The sequence below is a fragment of the Ochotona princeps genome, chromosome 18 (genome assembly GCF_030435755.1).
Source record: "Ochotona princeps isolate mOchPri1 chromosome 18, mOchPri1.hap1, whole genome shotgun sequence".
NCBI lineage: Eukaryota > Metazoa > Chordata > Mammalia > Lagomorpha > Ochotonidae > Ochotona > Ochotona princeps.
Window position 1 is genome coordinate 21,581,946 of NC_080849.1, and position 21,543 is coordinate 21,603,488.

General features: G+C 49.8%; 1 protein-coding gene across 3 annotated transcripts in view; it reads left to right on the plus strand.

The window, feature by feature from the left end:
- Positions 1 to 21,543, plus strand: part of ST8SIA5 (ST8 alpha-N-acetyl-neuraminide alpha-2,8-sialyltransferase 5) — a 54,987-nt gene that overhangs the window by 24,675 nt on the left and 8,769 nt on the right. For all 3 annotated transcript variants that reach the window (XM_004579518.2, XM_004579519.2, XM_058676981.1), the window contains 2 exons: positions 8,867 to 8,959; positions 21,010 to 21,096. In XM_004579518.2, the coding sequence (XP_004579575.2) occupies positions 8,867 to 8,959; positions 21,010 to 21,096 (180 nt within the window). The remainder of the gene's footprint in view (positions 1 to 8,866; positions 8,960 to 21,009; positions 21,097 to 21,543) is intronic.

Here is a 21,543-nt window from a genome sequence, read left to right on the forward strand (position 1 = left end):
CATTACTCCTGAGGTTTCAGTACCCAGTGCTATCCGATTGGGAAGCCTAGGTGCTTCCCCCAGGGTCGGTGCCTTGTGGTCCTGGGCAAAGAAGATAACCCTGAAGAATGTTCCTGTGGGTGAGGCAGTAAGGCTGGAGCCACCTATAAAGTTACCAGGTTCTGGGCAAGACTTTGTAGTGTAAAATACTGGGCTGCTTCTGAGCTGCACTTCCCAGGCCCCTCACACTCACAACTCATGCACAGACTGATTTCTCACTTTCTCCCTGACATTTGCATGTACTTTGGGGAGAAGGAAGCAGTGTCAAGAGAGCTACACTGCTCCAAGGCTGTGAGTGGTGGGGCTAGGTGGGGCTAGAACCTACCCCACCTTGCCACCCGGGAGTCCTGGCATTGGGAAGGGGTGACAGGGATTTTCCTCCTGGTCTCTGGTGAGCTCTCCCCGCCTTTCCTTTCAAGTTCTTAGAGCTCTTCTTTTATTCCTGCCCTCACTCCTGGCCCATACATCCAGCTGTAATGCTAGTAGCTATTGTGGTTCCATCCCTTGCCTTCTCAATCCCTTCCTGTTGGTTCTGAGAGCTGTGAGGCTAATGGCTCCCAGCATTGCCCTCTCTCCCATGTCTCTCCTTCCTCTTGCTGCTGCTAGGAGCTCTGATTTTTCAAGAGGAACTCTTGGGGATAAATCCCAGGCTGGTTTCAGGTGTTGGTATGGGGCAGATAGCACTGTGCTTCTGCTTTGCAGATGCAGGCTGGCCTGGTGTAAGCTTCTCTGGGCAATCCTCAGTTCTGCCGAAAAGAAGGAGAAAGAAAAACAGAGCCCTGGGACCCTGCGCAACTGGAGAGAATCTGGGGAATCAGGGTTGACAGCATTCTGGGCTGGAGAAAGAAATAAGAAAATGGGAAGCTGAATTTGAGGGAGTGAGCCAGTAGACAGATTTTTTTGTTTCTGTCACTCAACCTTGCAAATGAATGAAGACAAAATCTTTAAAACAAAAGAAGTAAGTCCCTCTCCTCTCCTACAATTGTTCCCAAGTGCTTGGGGCCTGTATAGGCAAGGCCACTGGGGGAGGGGATGTGGTAGTGTCCAGAACTGAGGATGTATCACAAGCTTCCTGACCCATGAGCCTTATGGCCTTCAGCTGAGTCTCCTGGATGAACAGTCCACTAGAGGCACCTCCCTGTATCTCAGATTCCTCAGGTGTATATCTGGAGCTGGTCTAGTAGGTCACGTGTTCCGCAACTGGCTGAGGACTTGAAGGCCAAAGGGGCTCCAGCATAGGCCACAGCTATGAGAGTAGTGTGAAGTTCAGAGGAACCTCTTGTTGCTGAATGGTACCCAAACTAGTTGGACAACTTACGTTAGAACCCCAAGCTGGATCTATTTGCCTGATGTGCACAAAGCCAATCACTGACATTGAGTGGTGGGGGGCAGTAGGCATTTATTACAAAGCACAGAGCAAGGAGCCAGGCAACTATTGCTTAACCCCTGGGCTCCTCGAAGAGTTAGGGGTGAAGATTCTTACAGATTGAACTTGGAATTGAGAGGGACATGATCACCTTATGTCCAGGTTCCTGGTTGGTCATTGGAGTTTATGACCTTCCTTTGACTGGTCAGTGCTACCATGCTGTCTAGGGAATTTATCATTGGGCAGCAAGGGGGTGGAGGAGGGGGGTTTCCATGTGGTCTGGGGATTCTGTGAAGGTGGACTTCTCCTGCGTAGATCACCCTAGGACACCACTGGCCGTAGTGTTCTTATCTGTTGGAAAAGCCAATGACTCCTTGAGTCTGAGAATTGGAACCTTCAAGGCCAGCCGGATCACTCAAGTCAATGAATTCCTTTTGATAGAGGACAGGCAAGGACACCTTGTGCTAAGTGAGACAGAAAAGAGGCTGGCTGGGTCCTGCTTATACATTAGGGAGGTTTGGTTTCACTCCCACCTACCTTACAGTCACTGCAGGGATGGGTTCCCACCCTGAACCCAGGGGATCATAGCTTCACCCTTGACTCAAGCAGTGTCCTGGGGTGGGCTAGTGCCTCCACCCTGGGCAGATCATGCCTCTTGACCCCAGATGGGCTGCAGAATGCTCCCTCCCTGCCTTTAGCTGCAGTTGCGTGCTATGGAATCTCCCTTCTCTCTCTTTCTGCAGCTCCTGAACTTCCCATCTCTGTCACTTGGCGCTGGGACCTATATGGGTTACACCCAGAGTGCCAGGCTTCCAGCTGTCAACTCAAATGCCTCCAAACAGCTCTGGCAACTGCTGGCCATAGATGAGGAAGTGGTGGTGTGGAGAGGGCAGGTGAAAGACCATGGCTGCTGGGCACAGCTGGGGTCCAACCAGGAACCCCCGCCAAGTCTCTCCACCCCTTAGGACAGCAGCTGTGTCTGGCACCTGTGACATGTGATGGTTGGCAACTGGGCACTTCTTGCCTCTCTCCAGGTGGAAACTTCAATCTGATGTCTCATCAGGCAGCAGGGCTCACACCTGAACTTCTGTGTGTCTTGCTCTGCTGGGGGTTTTCTCTGCTCCTGGTGGCCTCTTTCCCAGCTTCAGAAATAGCACTGAGCACTCCTAGGGGCTAGCACCCTCAGGGAGAGAGAGGAAAGGAGCTGTCTGCTAAGAATGCCCACGTCTTCTTCAAGAACCATGGCTGTTGGAAGAAAAGTTAAAGGATCCACATGCAGATGTGGAGGTTGGGCATTGAACAAGATACTCAGCCAATGAGGCAAGTAGGTAGGATGAGCATTTGGCACAGCAATGTTGGACACCACTTGGGCTGTCCACTTGCTCTTCCTAGTAGTTGGAATAGTCTCAGATACACTTTGGATTCCTAATTCCTGATAATGTACTTCCTGGGTGGGGGGGGCAGCAGGTGATGGCTTAGGTGCTTGGGTCCCTGCCACTCATGTGAGAGATCCCAGAGGAGTTCTGGGCTCCTGGTTTCAGCTCAGCCCAGGCCTGTCTCTTGTAGGCATATGGGGGCAGTGAACAGGTAGACAGCGGACCTGTGTCTGTCTATGCTTCTTTGCCTTTCAAGTAAAATAAAAACAAGTGAATAAAAATTTTAAAATAAAATAAATTCTGAGGCTTGTGCCATTCCACAGTAGGTTAAGCCTCTGCTTGCAGTGCCAGCACCCCATGTGGGCACCGGTTCAAGTCCTGACTGTTCCACTTTCCATTCAGCTCCTTGCTAATGTGCCTGGGAAAGCACTTGAAGATGGCTCAAGTCCTTGAGTCCCTGAACCCATGTGGGAGAGACCAGGAAGAAGATGGTCTCAGACTGGGTGAGCTCTGGCCGTTGTGGCATTTAGGAAGTGAGCTAGGAGATGGAAGAGCCCTGTCTCTTCTCCCTAAACAAATCTGCCTTTTGAATAAAAACAAATAAATCTTTTTTTAAAATAAATTCCGATTTTGAGAAAGGGTCAAGTAGGGCTGAACTGTAGCTCATCCTCACATTACCTGCCAAGTGCCTGACACATGGCTTAATTTATCTGTAGAAAAAGTATTTTTTTCTTAATTTGCATGAAGGTGCCATCTGGATGCTGGTCTTTTTGCTCAGTGTGAAATCAGGCAGCTTCTTGATGGTTCTCTGAGACTCTGCCTAGGCCTGGGGGGAGTCTGGGGTTCCCACTGCTGAGCTGGGGCACATTCTTACTTTCCTCCTATGTGATCAAGAGGTCTCTCTGCACTCCTGCTTTTTTGAATACCACCACCATCTGAGAGACAAACAGTGAGAGAGAGAGAGAGAGAGAGAGAGATGTCTGACACATAGCCAAATGCATGGACCTCACCTGTGCAAACCATGACTGCCAGGATCCATACTGTTGTGGCTTTCCAAGGGGGAAGGCATGGCCCTGCAGATGTTTTCAAAGGAGGGAACAATCCCACAGTGGAGCTCTTGCAGGGACAGGGTCACATAGAAAGGCTGGTAGGGGATGATGGAGCCATGCTGTCTGCAGGCCTGGGCATGCTCAACATGCAGAGTTGGGTGGGAAGAGGGGTGGGTGGTCAGGGCCAAGACTCTGAGGGTCACCCATGTCAGCCTCTGCATTAGTGTTCTCCTGTAGAGGACTCCCCCTGCTGATCTGGCACCCAGTTGTGTCCCCAGAGTACTTGAGGACATAGAGATGGGCCAAGATGGACGCAGCTGGTGCCAGACCCGGATCTGGCTGCCAGAAGCCAAGCAGGGTCTGCAAGGCAGTAGGCTCCTGGTGTGACTGGCTGGGGCTATTTATACCTGTAAGCTGCCCCAGGAGGGGAGATAGTCTTTCCAGAACTGAAAGAAGAGACAGTGTCTGACTCCCAGTGAGTGCTAGTGCATTTTCAGAAGGTCAGAGAGCTTCTCTTGCCTGCCTGCAGGCAGAGGGCAAGTTCAAGCTCTCTGAAGGGAGCGTCCTGACCTAAAGAAAGAGAGGAATGTTTTGTTATTAATTGACACCATACGAGAATCATAACCCCTTTACAGAAAGTTTACCGAAATACAGAAAAGCATGTGAAAAGTCACTCAGTCCGATCCAAGAAATACCATCTGAATGTGGTGCTATAGTTGCTTCCTTTCCTGCCTCATTCAAGTGTGTGTAATTCTTTTTTGGAGACTACAATTTTGTGAACTGCATTCTTCATTTTTCATTTTCTGTTTTTTTTAAGATTTATTTATTTTTATTGCAAAGGCAGATTTTACGGTGAGGAGGAGAGACAGAGAGAATGGTCTTCCATCCACTGGTTCACTCTCCAAATGGCTGCAATGGCTGGAGCTGAGTTGATCCAAAGCTAGGAGTCGGGAACCAGGAGTTTCTTCTGGTTCTCCTGGGAAGATGCAGGGGTCCAAGAACTTGAGTCATCCTCTGTTGCTTTCCCAGGTCATAAGCTGGGAGCTGGGTGGGAAGTGGAACAGCCAGAACATGAACTGGTGCTCATATGAGATTCTGGCGCTTACAGACAGAGGTTTAACCAGTTGAACTATCACACCAGCCCTTTTCCTTTGGTGTTTTCATATGAGCATCTTCTCATGTCATTACACAAAATTTAAAATCCCTCCCATCTGTTTGTCCTCTCCCTAAGTGCTTACAACAATCAGGACTTGGCTGGGCTAAAGCAAGAAACTATAACTCAACCCTGGTCTCCTGCACGGGTGGCAGGAACTGAATCACTTGTGCCATCGCTGCTGCCTCCCAGGGTCTGCACCCAGAGTCAGGAGCTTGAGGTGGGTTAGGCCCTTGTGTGTGGGACATGAGCTTCCTAACTGATCTCTTAGCTACTAGGCCAGCCACCCACTTGACCTCATCTTCTGTGGCTGTGCAATGGTCTCTAGACCCAGGCCAAACAAGGATTTTTGTGGCTCCCTCCAGATGCAGCCCTTGGGCATTCTGACAAGACCAGAAGCTGGGGGTGACCAGGGTGGTCGTGCTTCTCACAAAGTCAATCATTGCTTAATGCCAGGATGGAGTAGTATATCTGCCCAAAGCAAAGCCTGGGCAGGAATGACTGGGAAACAAGGGCTATCAGACCCATTTTCTAGATGGAAAGTCGAAACTTAACACCCAGTCATAGGCAAGGGCAGTTGTGATGACTTGGCTGAGGTATCGTATGGAGTATTTTCAGGGTGACTAGGGATTGCTGTAGTTGGTCACTAGAAGCAAGAGGCATGGCTCACCAGGCAGGACCACCAGGGAGGGGGGCACCAGGTCAGTCCAGAGACAGAAAAGCAAGTGGTGATGTGGCAGGGCCTTCATTATGGTTGCCCTGGCAGGAGCTGCTGAGGTGGGGTCTTGCAGGGTTAATTTCTCTGAGAACCACACAGCTAGCTTGGAGTTGCCTTGGGGCCGAGTACCCACCCTTCTAGCTTCCTGTGGGCTAAGACTGTAGCCTCCTGTCTTCCACAGGCCTGGTGGATTCTAAGGGCGCAGTGGGTCTGGCTTGGGTTGCACATCATGAGCTCTGTGATTAGACACCTGACCTCACTTGCTACCGAGTGACTGGAAAACCACACAAACCAGCGCCAAGGTCGTGGACTGTGTCAAGGTGTTAGGCCAACTCCTGCCGGGTAGCCACAGAGAAGAGGACCCATGCTAACTCATTAGAAGACAGAGGCATGTAGTAAGGGCACAGCCTGCCCGCATGCCACCCGCTGCTCCCTTTACCCCCACCTCGCTGCCTGGAAAGCTGAACGAGACTGGGCCTCCAGGAATGCCTGCTGTGAAATTAGCCTTCTGAAAGCCCAGAGCCAATCGCAGGGGTGCTGCCATGACTGCAGTTTCCACAAGCCCTGCCACCTGTTGCAAAACCACTGAACCTGCTGTGTATCTCCCCTAACAATTCTGAATCAGTCTTGGACAGGTGCTTGTGACTGGCTGAGCCTAAAGGGCACCCAAGATCCTGGCTGCAAAGAATGCCAGGAGATGTAGTTTTGAGCTTGCCTGCCTTGGGAGCACAGAGGGTTGAATGTTATCAGGGTCCCACACTTGAGATGCTCAGTTTGTAAAGAAACACAGATATATTAGCTGACCGCTAGCTAGCACACTGTGGTTTGCTCTAGTTAAGAGGCCATGTGCAGGGCTCGGTGAGGTGGCCTAGTGGCTTAAGTCCTTGCCTTGAACATGCTGGGATCCCATATGGGTGCCGGTTCTAATCCTGGCAGCTCCATTTCCCATCGTGCTCCCTGCTTATGGCCTAGGAAAGAAGTTGAGGATGGCCCAAAGCCTTGGGACCCTGCACCCACATGGGAGACCTGGAGTAGGTTCCTAGCTCTTGGCTTTGGATTGGTTCAGCTCCAGCCGTTGCAGTCACTAGGGGAGTGAATCATCAGACGGAAGATCTTCCTCTCTGTCTCTCCTCTTCTCTGTGTATCTGACTTTACCATGAAAGTAAATAAGTCTTAAAAAAAAAAAAAAAAAGAGGCAGTGTGCAGAGAGCCCAGAATTGGGGATGGAAGAATGTTTCCCAAAAGTGTGGGTGCTGGTGCTGGGTGCTAAAGGACCAGTGTGAGTTTTCTAAGGTGGAGAAAGGCATTTCTGAAGCATAAGAGACATAGGCAGGAAGGGTCAAGTTTGGTATCTTATGCTTCTTCCATAGCTGGCTCTTGCTTTAAACATTTATTTCTTTGTTTATCTGAGAGGCCGAAGAGAGATCTTTCATCCATCAATTTGCTACGCAAAGGCCTGCAGCAGCCAGGGCTGGGCTAACCTGAGGCCAGGAGCTGGAAACTCAATTTAGGTCATCCATTTGAGTGAGAGGGACTTGAGTACTTGAGAGCATTGCCTGATGCCTGTCCGGGTAAACACTGGCAGGTAGCTGGGATTGGAGTGTGGCCAGGCCTCAAACCCAGGTGCTCTGATGTGGGATGCAGGCATGTTAACTGTCAGGCACTCTATCCCTGGTTGCTACTGACCCCACCTCTGTTCTTTCATTAATGTGAGAGCAAGGAGCCCATCTGTTTTGTCAAAAGGGACCAATTTGTGATGTAAAATGCTTTCATATTCTAAAATATTATAAATTCTGTAAGTAATTATTTTATTTAAAAACTTGCTATTAGATCATACTTTAAATTGGTAAGAACTAATATTTATAGCTTAAGTTTTAGGGATGTTAAATATGAAATTAAATTAAAATTATTTAAATTCTTAGCATGTTTTGAGGACATCCATCTGGTGGGTACAATGTCTTTTTCCCATCTGATGCCTAAGCTGGTCTGTTTGAGGGATTCTAGGCCTACGAGCCATGGGCTTGTGCATGGTGATATGTCTGGCATGGAAGGGCACCTGTGAAGTGACACCGTCCTAGACTGGGAGGGCTGTGAGAAATGCTCCAGGCATGCTTACATTTCCTGTGCCTGGTACCGTTTCCCAGAGCCCAGAGCCCAGTGCCCACTTGACTCACATGACTGAGATGGCCTTGGGATCCAGGACTCCCCACTGCATCTGCCCCCACTGCTCAGCAGCTTCACAGAGAAGCCAGAAGAGCTGAGTGCTCACCGGCCCCTACCCTGACAGGTGTCTTCTTACCTCCAAACAAAGGCCATGGGGAGCGTTCAGTCAACTCCTGCCCCTCCAGACAAGTCCTTACCCCTGTGAGTAGGCTGCATAACCCAGGGGTACCAGCTTTCCAAGCCTTAAGTCCATGAACATATTCATGTCCTGGTTCTACCTCCCGAGTTGAGTGACCCTGAGTGAGATAGTGAACTCCCAGATGAGTCAGGGAATTCCTGGTGGGGGCTAGGGAGGGGTTGAGGGGAGGCCAGTTCAGGTCGCACTGGGAGGAGGCCAGTGAGGAGGGTAGAAGGTGAGTGCATCCACCAGCAGCTATGGGAAGTGGCTTGGACTCAGGCCTGGGCTGCTTCATGGTCCAACCCCAGACCAAGCTCCTCTATGCTGGGTAGACCTGGGGTTCCATCTGTTTGGGAGGAGAGAAATGTCAGTCTCAGCTGCACAACAGCATGGGCAGGAGGATGCTTGGTGCTGATGGAAATGGAGAGGCTTTGTGAGGTAGGAGGCAGGCGCAGGCCTCCATGCCCTCCCCATCACAGGGCACAGGACTTACCTCTTTCTCCTCTTTTCTTTGTGGCCGTGAACTTGGAACTGCACCTACTTCTGGATCTCACTGTCATGGAAATGGGCTCTTATTCCCTCCAAGTGTGTACACACCCAGGGTGGTAGGCTATTGAGAGGGACTGATCACTCCAGTCATCAGCCACAAGGCTCAGGGTCCCATCCCATCCCCAGACAGCTCATCTGCTCGGTGGGAGCTGCTTTGCGTAGGATGGATTTAACGTCCCCATCCTCAACACCTTACCCTCACTGCCAAGAGCTAGGCTGGGTGGGAAGAGATCAGCATGCCTCTCTGTGTAACCTCTGTTCCTGTTGATTCACAGGTATTTTGAGTTTTACGAGGGGCCTTTTGAGTATAATTCCACAAGATGCCTGGAGCTGAGGCATGAGATCCTGGAGGTGAAGGTGCTGTCCATGTGAGTGTGGCGGGACTGCATTGGCGGTGCAGGGTGGAGAGGGTGGAAGGCAGGGGACTGGAAACACGGGGTGGCCCAAGGCCACTATCCTGGCATTCAGCATTTGCAAAGCACTGCAGGGCAGGGATGTGGGGAGGCTGAGACTGTTTTATGGCAAAGCACCAAGCTTGCAAGGTCACCTTTAGTGTAACAGGAGTTTCAGTCCCCAGCTCAGTTACTGGTGTCCTTGGTCAGCATCACTGGACTCCACTTGTGTAGAAGTCAGAGCACCTGGAAGCCTCTTACTGAAATTCAGTTTGTACCTGGCTCCATGGCTATGTGTGGCCCTCCTGCTATTGCCTTTTACAATTTTTAATTTCATTAGGACCCTTGATTTTTCTTCTAAAAATGTATTCATTTATTTATTTGAAAGACAGTGTGACAGAGAAAGAGTACATAAAAAAGACTTATCTTCCATCCCCTGGTTCACTCCCCAGATAGCCTTAATAGCAAGGTTTGGGCCAGAGCAAAGCCAGAAACCTGGGACTCCATCTGTATCTTGCATGTGGGTGGCAGGGGCCCAAAGACTTGAATCAGTCTCCATGGCCTTCCTGGGCCCATCAGCAGGGAACTGATTCCGAATCAGAGCAGGTGGAATGCACACTAGTGATCTAGTGATCTGACATGGGATACCAGAATTGCAAGAGAAGCATAATCCACTGTGCCACAAGTCTGGCCTCCAAATCTGCTGATTTTGGGCATAGCTCAAGTGCTTGGGCCCCTGCATTCACATGGGAGATCTGGAAGAAGCTCCTGGCTCTTGGCTTTGGATCGGCTCAACTCTGGCCATTGTGGCTATTTGGGAAATGAACCAGCAGATGAAAAATATCCCTCCCCTTCTTTCTCTGTATTTGGGCCTTTCAAATAAAACTAAAATAAATCTTAATAAAATCTTTTGATTTTTACAGTGTTTAAACAATAGGGAGTTCTGTGGGGTCCTCTCCCCCAGCCACCGCATGCTGTTTCTTGAAGGCAGCCATTGAGGGATGCATGCACAGATGAGCACATGTGTGGAGGTGCTGCATGTGGTTTTACATCAGTAGTTAAAGGTTCTGTGTGTCCTCTTACCTCTTGACAGTATGCCTCCCTTGGCTCTTGTGCAGCCTATGAGAGGAAAAGTGTGGGAAACTACGACCATTTTGGTAGCGTGTATCTCTTCCTTGTTGAATTTCAATGCATTTGGCCAGTCCTTTGGAGGAATTCATATTGTAGTAGTAATAACAGGATCCATATGTGTTGGAAACAGTCACAAATGGATGTGGAAAAATGATGGCTTATTCAGAGTTGGGCAGTGTAAGGTGCTTATATGATAGTACTTTCAGAAAGTTCATGGAAATCAAGTTTAATTTGGTGTGGGACATTTTGAAACCACATGTAGTTAGTTTGTTTTGTTTAATAATAAGTATTATTCATGAACTGATTAAGAAATTTATTTTATATTTAACACTGCTTACATAGTTGAGAGTGATGCATCTCATGTGGGCCTCCAACTAGGATGGGGAAGGGGTCAAGGCAGGGAGAAATATTTTAATTCTTTTGTTTCCTCCTGTGTCTGCTGAAGCAGGGGAGAAGGTGGCCACTCCTTGCTGTCCAACTGTATCAGCACCCGGGGATGGGGGACAGACATCCAATGATTCCATGAACTTTTAAAAAATTCAATAATTTGAGAGGCCAAGAAGGAGAGAGAGCATGTGTGAGTGAACGAGACAGAGCTCCTGTGACAGGCTCAGTCCCCAGCTGCGTGCAGTGGCCAGGGCTGAGCCAGGGTTGAAGCTGGGACCAGGACTGCAGACCAGGTGCCCCGTGTGGGTGGCGTTCACCCAACTACTGCAGACCAGGTGCCCCGTGTGGGTGGCATTCATCGAACTGCTGCAGACCAGGTGCCCCGTGTGGGTGGCGTTCACCCAGCTACCGCAGACCAGGTGCCCCGTGGGGGTGGCGTTCACCCAGCTACCGCAGACCAGGTGCCCCGTGTGGGTGGTGTTCACCCAGCTACTGCAGACCAGGTGCCCCGTGTGGGTGGTGTTCACCCAGTTACCGCAGACCAGGTGCCTGTGTGGGTGGCGTTCACCCAACTACTGCAGACCAGGTGCCCCGTGTGGGTGGCATTCACCCAACTGCTGCAGACCAGGTGCCCCGTGTGGGTGGCGTTCACCCAACTACTGCAAACCAGGTGCCCTGTGTGGGTGGCGTTCACCCAGCTACCGCAGACCAGGTGCCCCGTGTGGGTGGTGTTCACCCAGCTACTGCAGGCCAGGTGCCCCGTGTGGGTGGCATTCACCCAGCTACCACAGACCAGGTGCCCCATGTAGGTGGTGTTCACCCAGCTACTGCAGACCAGGTGCCCCGTGTAGGTGGTGTTCACCCAACTACTGCAGACCAGGTGCCCCGTGTAGGTGGTGTTCACCCAACTACTGCAGACCAGGTGCCCCATGTAGGTGGCATTCACCCAGCTACCACAGACCAGGTGCCCCGTGTAGGTGGTGTTCACCCAGCTACTGCAGACCAGGTGCCCTGTGTGGGTGGCATTCACCCAGCTACTGCAGACCAGGTGCCCCGTGTGGGTGGCATTCACCGAACTGCTGCAGACCAGGTGCCCCGTGTGGGTGGCGTTCACCCAACTACTGCAGACCAGGTGCCCCGTGTAGGTGGTGTTCACCCAGCTATGGAGCCATTACTGCTGTCTCCCAGGGCCTGCTCTAGAGTCAGGAACCAGAACTGGAACTCAAACCCAGGTGCCCTCATACGGGATGCCGGCATCTTAACCGCTCAACTAAATGCCAGTCTCTTCCATTAACTCTTTTAAAACCATTTGTGTGGACTGATGAACTCTTGACCATGAACTCAGGGATAGCTGACCCTGGCTGACAGACAGGAGCCCAAGCTGTCTGATGTGTTTGATGTGATTCTCAGTTGTGTAAGTCACAGAAAGAGCCAGGGTCTTGGGCTCAGGCAGCCCCAGATGCAGAATTCATTCTGGGCCTTTCCAACTCCTAGTCTCCTTGCGAATGACTCAACTTCTCTCAGCCTTTGTGCTTACCTGTGCAGGCAGGGTCAGTGTTATCCTCCCTTGGGGAGCTGCTATGGAGGTCAGCTGTGATGCTTTGTGTGAGAAGTGTCCCAGGCACTCATAGAGTAGCACGCTTGTAGGTGCTGCATAAATATTCATGCCCCCTCTCTTTCTCTTTCCTTCCACCCCTCTCCTTTTTGGGAGAGCAGCACTGGCATCAGCGTTTCTGGGCTGTCATACATAGCCTCTGTAAGTTTGGCTGGAAAGCCCCAAAGCTGAGACCAACTGCCCAGCTGTCATGAGCTACAGGGGTGATGGCCCTGGCACTACCCTGTGGTCTGTGTGCTCCATCCAGAATAAGCACAAGATGCACCTCTCACCTGCTCTCCTGGCTCTGGGCTCAGCAAGCATGACAATGGCTCCTTGCCAGGGAGCCCTCAGCTCAGCAAGGTGGGAACACACATCAGAACAGAAGTGTGGGGTGGTGGGAAGTTGACCTTGGCTGGAGTAGAGGCAGGGTTTATTAGGCAAGGTGTGTCTGAGGAAAGGCTGTGTTGGTCCTCCTGTCTGCAGGGTAGTGGGAGTTAACTAGGTCAGGAGGATTTCAGATGGAAGGAACAGCCTGCATGTATAAAGGCCCCATGCCAGTAGCAAGCCTGGGGATGCTGATTGTACAACTAGGAGTACAGGTGGGGCAGATGGGGGCCTCGTGGTAGAGACCCAAGTCTAAGTTTTGTCTGTTTGAGGGCCATAGGTACCCATGGAGGGTTTGTAAAAATTATTTACTTATTTTTGTTTTGTTTGAGATGATGACACAAAGAGAGACAAAGACAGGAAGAGGGAGAGAGAAAAAGAGAATGCTTCCATTTGATAATTCACTCCTCAAATGCCTATATAATAAGTATCACAGCCGGGGCTGGGCCATCCTGGAGCTGGGAGCCACCAGCTACTTCCCAGAGTGTGCGTTAGCAGGAGGCTAGGATTAGCAACACAGTTGAGCCCTGACTTCTAACAGGAGATGCTGGTGTCCCAGGCGACAGGCTCTTAGCTGCTGCCCCAGAGGAAGGATTGAAGCAGGATTGGCTCAGTGGCTGAGGCAGGCACCCAGAGCATAGACAGGAGTCACGGCCAGCAGCAGTGGTCTCTGGCCATGCTGGAGGCTGGGTGTTGGTGAGACCGGTTCTCCTGTCTTCCTGGAGTGGAGCTGGCTGCCTTATCACAGTGTCCCTACATGTAGCTTCACAGCCTATGTTCTGTCTGTGCTCCAAGGACGTCTTGCTAAAAGGGCACCTATCATTTAAGGTGCCCTTAAGGACTGGACTGATGGCCTCATTTTACCCTCGTTACCTCTATAATCACCCTCTTTTCCAAACACAGCCCTGATGTGAGATACTGGGGCTTGGACTCCAATATAGGAATTTAAAGGGACACAGTTTAGCCAATGGCAGCACCCTCTCCAGCTTCCATGCAGAATTGGATTAAAAATGGCCAACCTAGAGGGCCAGTGTCATGGTCTATCAGACTAAACCTCTACCTGAAGCGCTGGCATCCAATATGGCACTGATTCAAGTCTTGGCTGCTCCTCTTCTGATCAAACTTCCTGCTGATGTACATGGGATGGCAGCAGATGATGGCCCAAGTGCTTGGGCCCCTGCACCCACATGGGAAACTGGGAAGAAGCTTCTGGCTCCTGGCTTTGGACTGACCCAGCTCTGGCCATTGCAGCTATTTAGAGAGTGATTCAGTAAGAGGAAGACCTCTCTCTTTGTATTTCCTTCTCCCTCTGTCTTTGTAGCTCTGCCTTTCAAATAAATAAATAAATCTTTCAAAATAAAAATTACATAAGGAGAACTGGCCTGCCCAAGTCCTTTGCTTTGAACCTGAAACACAATATGGCTTGTAGTAGACCCAGGGCCACTTTGTCCTTCCTTATGGTCCTCTCATGGTAATGATGTCAAGCTTTAGTTCTTATTTGTCATTGGGACACCCCTTCTGATCCCCAAGGATAGAATTCCTGGGTTGAGTAGCCATCCCTACTGCTGACTCCCTGGTCTAGCTTGGCCTTGTGTAGCCTGTCTCTCCCATGCCAGGTGCGTGCTCCAGGATCCCTGAGCCCTGGTGATCTGCACAAGAGGTATTCGGGAGCAGTGAGCGTTGCACCTCCTTTTGTGAGTCACTGGGTCCTCCAGCTTTGTGACAGGAAGGTCCCAGAGGCCAGGCTCTAATCTGAGTGGCCATGACAGTATCTGGTCATCTGCAGGCTCATGGTGCTCCAGCCTGCATCATCAGGAAAAGGTTAGATGGACCCATGCATTCTTGTCCCCTCAGGCACATGGTATGTCAGCTGGTGTTCCAGCCTAGAGGGCGGGAGGCGCATGATTCATCTGGGAATGGTTCAGATCCAGAATGGCTCAAATCAATGCTAGAAAGGTCAGGCAGAAAATCCCCACATGGAAGCTGTCTTGCTCACTGACCGTCCTAGGGGCGGGAGGAATCTGTGGGAAGATCTGCTGTGAAGAGATCATCACGAATTCTTGTCCAAATCACTTGCACCTGCTTCATGTTTAAATCAAAATCTACAGTTGCTGCCTGTATTCACATCTAGATGGGGTCACACCTGGTCACTCCCAGGGTGGCCCTCCCCTGCTACTCCTTACTCCTCTTTCTGGAGCTGGGAGCTTTGCAGATGCCAGGAATGAAGCTAGGAGCCTAGGCCACTGGGCAGGTGCTCAGAGGGGCTGACAGGGCTTTGCCCTGCAAAGCTGAGGTCCATTCCCTGCCAGAAGGAAGACTCTGAGGGATAACCTTGAACTCAGGGCATCTCTGAGCCTGACCCTGTGTGTGGGCTTATGATGTGCTTAGAAGTGAATGAGTGGGACCCAGTGGAATGGGTCAGTGGCTAAGTCCTTGCCTTGGAAGCACCAGGATCCCATATGAGCACCAGTTCATGTCCTGGCTGCTCAACTTGCCATCCAGCTGCTTGGTTTGGGGCCTGGGAAAGCAGTAGAAGATGGCCCAAAGACTTGGAACCCTACACCCACATGAGAGACCCTGGAGATCTCCTGGCTCCTGATTTTGGATCAGCTCAGCTCTGACCATTGTGGCTACTTGAGAAATGAACCAGTGGATCAAAAATCTTTCTCTCTGTCTCTCCTTTTCACTGTATACCTGCATTTCCAATAAAAATAAACATTTTTTTAAAAAAAGAAGTGAATGAGTAAGTGGAGGAAGTAGGTGAGAGCCAGCTGCAAGCAGAGGAGACCATGGAAGGAAAGGGGAAGAAAGGAGGTGACACTATTCTCCTTCATTCTAATCACCATCTCCTGCTCATGAAAAATCAAGATCATGAAACTTAGAAGGAAAAGCCCCCTGTCCCTTGCCTTACACCTTGCCCCCCAGCCTGACACTTTCAATTGTCTGCTCTTTCTGCTGGTGATGGTGGCCTTCCAAGAGTGCGTGCAGGCTGCTCTTTGCCAACTTACCCCTTTTTGCCTTTCCCCAGTGCCTGCTGAGGTCCTGCCTTGATGGGTGCTGATTCCCCTTGTATTCCCTCTCCCTGCTAGTTTCTTCAGTTCAAGAGCATTGCTAATTTTAGCTCATCTATTTGTAGATCATCAAAGTAATCTATTTCTTCTTCTACCATACCCGATATAGACATTCTCTCATTCCTGCACTGTGTGAGATGAGGCTGTTTAGCAGTATCCCCTCCTTTACAATTCACCCCACGAGCCCTCAAAGTCAATCCTTGAGAGTTTGATTTATCAACATCAGGATGGATAACACTGACCTTTTGTTTGTAACTGTTAAGAGCCTTTTTGGGGGCATCCTCTAGCAGCCAACCCTAAAAGCTGAACATCAGAAAATCATGTTTTCCATTACTGGGACAGCGTAGATGTTGTCCACAGAGGGCTGGGGAGGCATTGTGATTCTGTGTGCTATGTTGCATGTTTGTTTCTGAATTTTGGAGCAGCTAGCCATCTTTCCCCTATTTTGTTCTGTTTATCTCTTATGTGATGGGGTTGAGAAGTCAGGTTTTAAGTCCTTCCATGTCTAAGTGACTTACATCTTCCTCCATGGTTAATTGTTAAATAGGTGTGTTGTTGGATCGCTGGTTAGAGGATTGTTGGAGTGTTGGCTTGGTCGGTATCTGAGCTGCTGATTAGATTCGTCTGCTGACTGGTTTAGTGGGTGGATAGGTTAAATGAAACTCATTTTCCCTTTGGTTGTTGAAGAATTTCTCCATCATCTTCCAGCACCCACGGCTACATGAAAAGTATGAGAATGGTTGTTCTTTTGGAGCTGATTTTTTTCCTCCTCTAGAATTTTTCAGACATGACAGTTCCCAGTGTCCCAAAGGCATGTTTCAGTGCCCAGTGGGACCCCTTCGTATAGAGCTCCTAACCAAACTATTGGACTCTCCCCTCTGCATCTTTCTGTACTTCTTTTTCCTAGTACGTGTAGGAGTTGAATAGTGTGCTGGATCTTCTGGATTGTTCTGCTAGCACTTCTGACTCTTGATCTTATATTTTCTCTTTTTGCTTCCTCATTCTGGGAGAAGTCGTTGACTACATCTGCCAGCTTTTCCGTGAACCTCCATTCCCACCTCAAGGTCTCTCTTTGTTCTCAGAACAGTCTATTTGTGTTTTAAAGGTTGTTTTCTCACCTATTTTGGTTCTGTTTTGTTCCAACAGTTTTTTCTGTGTTCAGTTTATCTAGTGGTTTATTCTGATTTGTCTTCTTTGGGTTGACCAAGTGACCCTGTGTTAGATTGAAAAATCAAGCAGTTAACATTTGATAGGAGCTGTGTGTCTAAAGTTCCTTAAAATGATGCTGCCTCTTCAGCTGCTTAGAGGTCCCTGTTTTTGGGAACCAGGATACTGGAGCTCTTTCCAGGTCTCCTTGAATGGATACTTTTTATGGGTACAGGAGTCCAAGGACTTGGGCCACTTCTGCTGCTTTCCCAATTGTATTAGCAGGGAGTTTAATCAAAAGTGAAACAACCAGGACTCAAACTGGTGCCCCTACAGCATATAGGATTCCAGTGCTTCAGGCAGTGGCTTTAGTCACTGTGCCACAACATCGGCCCTCAGAGACTACTATTATACCCATTTTATAGCCAAGAAAACTGAGGCCCAGAGAAATTAATTAAGCTGTTTGAGATTTCATATGTAGGAGGTGGCAGAACTAGATCTTAGATTCAAGTCCCTTTCTCTGGTTCCCAAATCCATGTACATAGTCACTGTACTCTGTGGGTATTTCTACAATCACTGTACTCCATACCCCTTTTCCCAGCATCCCTGCCAACCAGGCTTGCCCTGTCTGAGAACAGCTGTTACTAACTCCAGTTAAACCCAGGAAACCTCTACAGAATGAACCTGGTGTCTTTCTTTGCAATCATGACTCCTTTGGGGAAAGCTGCTGCAGCTATGCCAGATAGGATGGCCAAGGACTTCCTGCACTCCCTGAAGTCCTGATGTAGTGGGCTCCAGGGGATGAGCCACAGTTGCAGTTGCTTCTTTTTTTTTCATTTTTAAAATTTTATTTTTGACAATCTTTACATAGTTAATTAGGGCAAAAAGGTTCAAGGGCTACAGGAAAGTGGGTAAGATGATCATATCCACATTTTCCCCCTATATCTGGGGTAAAGGGGGAGGTAAAGGGAGAAGCCCCACCCAGTCTCCCACCCATCCCAGGTCCCCGACGTGGGGCATGCTCCAAGGGTCTTGCTCAAGTGGTTTTGGTAGTTCAACAGTTATGAATTGCTGCCAATCTCGCCATTCCAAGCACAATGAGGTCGCTGAGGATTCCTCTGATTGACTTAGTCCATCTTAGAGTCTCCATTTGCCCTGTTTTTCACTGCCAACACATGGCTGGGGTAGTTGATTGATTTGTTCTGTCCTCTTTCTTGTCATGGTTAGGGATCTGAGTCTGGCAGTTTGATTGGGGAATCCCTAAAGAAACTTTGTCTGAGGTGAACCCAGACCAGGTTCTTGTGTATACTTGCAAGTACGGGACCTGGCACAGTCCATCGCCCCAATCAGCTGGTGGTTGCAATTGCTGGGTCAGTTCTGTTTCCAGCCCTGTCTTCCACTGGAATCAATGGGTGTTGTAGTCCAGCCTGATTCTGCCCAATACACACTCGACCGTCACATAAACCAGTGGGAGCTGCAGCCTAGTTGTAGTGACCCACAATAACCCCCCACCAGGCCTGCCCCCTGTCCTGGTTCCTGTGCTTGCCATTGTGTGCAGCAGACTTGTCCAGTCTGTCCCACATCCCATTCAGCTCTCATACATGTCAATTGGCATTGAGGCCTAGTTCAACCCAACCAGCTCCACTATCCAGCCCCCACACTTGCTGTCAGGTGCCCTTCTGTCTAGCTACCCCAGCCCCTGTCCTGGTTTTTGTGCACTTCAGTGAGCCGCAGTAGCTTCTTAGTGAAGCTCAGTGCTCAGCTCAAAGGGCTGGTTATACCTCCACCTTGCCATCTAACTAGATCCTTCAGGAATTCCTCTCTGTACCTGCCAATGTCTGCCTTAGACCCGCTACCTCTTGTGTTTATTTATCTGTATTTTCTTTTGAAAGTTGAGAGAGAGAGAGAGAGAGAGATTGATTCCATTTGCTGGCTCACTCAAGTGCTCACAACAACTGGGTCTTGGCTAGCATGGCGTAGTGGTCAGGAATTCCATCTGGATTTTCCATGTGGGTGGCAGGGGCCCAAGAACTTGAGCCATCATCTGCTACCTTCCCAGGATGTGCATTAGCACGAAGCTGTATTGGAAGAAAAGTAGCCAGGACTCATATCAGATACCCTGATATGGGATGTTGGCACCCCAAGTCGTGACCTTGAGTGCTCTGATGGCCCAAACCTAGGTTTCCTTGTCATCTTGGCAGGTTGGGTGGAGCTTGTTACATGTAGGAGCTTGCTACATGAGCATCTGCTGGTTCATGTGCTGGGGACACAGGCCTTGGTGACAGGAAGCCTGCTGGTCTCCTTGAGGTAGCCTCAGCAGTTCATCAGTGCAGAACAGTGTGCTTGTCCTAAAACCAAGCTGAAAGGACAGTGGAAATCATTGGAATCTGACCCAAGGAACTCTTTCTTACCTGAAAGATGGAAGAAATCAGCCGGAACCAGGGAAATGGTGACACAGCTGTCAGAGAGCATACGTGGAAGGGGTGTGCGATCCGTGACACCCTGAGAAGGGAGGAGCATGCCTCTCTTCATTACCTGAGGTTACCTTGTATGCCGATCTCCCACCAGCCACTGATGGTTGCTGGCAATTTGTGTCTTCGATTGTGTTCATTCAAGTATTTATCAAGCGTCTGTATTTCTCTATGCTGTCTTCCAGAAGCTGGGGGAGCCAGCATGAAATCATCCTAAGTATGCATTCTGCTCAGTAGGCAAATGTAGGTTGGCCATGTGCAAATGCATCCGTTTTGCAGGCTACAGTCCAAGGCAGAGTCCCGTGAGAGTTAGGCCCATTCCTGAGAGGGCAGTACTCACACAGCCTGTTAGTGGTTTTTCAGAGTCTGGGACACATTTCAAGATCCTCATCTCTGATTTTTTTTCTGTCATTTGGAAATTGTCACCCACTCTGTAGGAGGGAGGAGAAGGGTGTGTTGTGGTCATGAGTCCTACTGTGTGCTGCACACAGTAGGGTGTTTGCCAGGTTTGGGAAGCAGGTGGCTTCCCTACAGAGAAGTGTGTAGAAGCATGTTTTGAAATGTGTCCGGCTGATTTCAAGGTGAGATGAGTGGACCTGGAAATGGTTTTTACACAGGAAGGAGTATTTTTATGCTCACAGATTCCTGGAAATGGGAGGTGTGACACTCAGGCCCCCAAGAACGTGAGGCAGGGGCTTTGTTGTGGATTTGGATTTCATAGGAGGGACTGGACAAGGCTGATAGTTAAGGTGTGCAGGCTTAGGCTACCTGTTCGGATACCTTGGGCAGGTGCTGGGGTATAGGAGCTACTTCCGGTGGTATGATACCTGGTCCCAGAGGTGGTCGGGGCAGGGGACAGTGGCTCCCAGGAAGAGGGGGTGAGGGCAAGGACTGTGGACACGACATTTGTCTGTGAAAGGTGTGTTGGAAGGCAGACCTATTGCTCTCTAGGAGATAGCAAGGCTATGTGGTTGGAGCATCGGGAACCCAGAAACAGGAAAACTCAATTAATGCAAAGGTCCAGACCACAATTTGGCCTTTGGGGGAGTGTGATGGAAACATTTCAGGAAAGGGTGATTCCTTGGGGTCACCGCACAGTGTATTAGGTTTAGCTACCACCTGTGACACCTGCATCCCATATCACAGTGTTGGTTTGCATCCCAGCTGCTGATCCAGCTCCCAGATAATGCACTTGGAAAAACAGCACCAGATGACCTGAGTGTGTGGCCTGACCCAGCCCTGGCTGCTGTGGCCAGTTAGTAAGGGAAACAGAGAATGAAGTATCTCTTTTCTTTAAGATTAAAAAAATAATTATTTGAAAGTTACAGAGAGAAACAGAAAGAGAGAATGTGTGTGTGTGTGTGTGTGTGTGTGTGTGTGTGTGTGTGTGAGACGGAGAGAGAGAGAGATCTTCCATCTGCTGGTTCACTCCCCAAATGGCCATAACAGACAGAGCTGAACTGATCTAAAGCCAGAAGCCAGGACCGTCCTCCAGATCCCCTACATTGGTGCAGGGGCCCAAAGATTTGAACAATTTTCATCTGTTATCCCAGTCCATAATAAGCAGGGAGCTGAATCAAAAGTGGAGCAGCTAAAACTCGAACTAGTGCCCATATGGATATTGATACCAGAGGCAGAAGCTTAGTTGACTTTGCCAGGGTGCCAGCCCCACTAAATCCCTTTCTGTCTCTCCTTTTTCTGTCACTCTGCCATTCAAACAAATTCTTTAAAAAATTACATCCTTAAAGGAACACAAACAAAACAAAACAAAAGCCAAGGAGGTGCTGATGCTTGGTCCAGCCTGGCCTTTTCATGTCTGTCTATTTTCCACTCCTACAGGGTGAAGCAGTCGGAGCTATTCGACAGGTGGAAGAGTCTGCAGATGTGCAAGTGGGCCATGAACATCTCAGAAGCCAACCAGTTCAAGTACTTGTGACCCCTTTTCCCCATGTGCTGCTCCTGTCTGTTGCCTAGGTCTCTGCTGCCCTGCCGAGCACAGCTAGAACTTGGCCAAGCCTGAGAATTTGGCTGGTGGGAGGTGCTGGGTCCATGCACAGTGGGAAGTCAGGCTCTTACCTGCTAGATGCTGCCCTCCACAGCCTTTCCTTAAGGGCCCCCTGCACAGCCCTGCCCAGGGCCACCCAGCAGCTCTCTGGGGCCTCTGTGGTCCTCCCTTTTAGGCCAGGTACTCGGGCCTCTGATTGAAATGCACAGATGAACTGATGAGAGAATCAGGCAGGCAGGAGATGGTCACAGATTACTCCTGAGCTCCGCGGGCCATTTTCGTGCAGTTGAACTTAGAAATTTGATGTCTGGCACTTGTGTCCAGACTGGATTTTCAACATCATAGGTCCAAGGTTAAAGGTGCCTGTC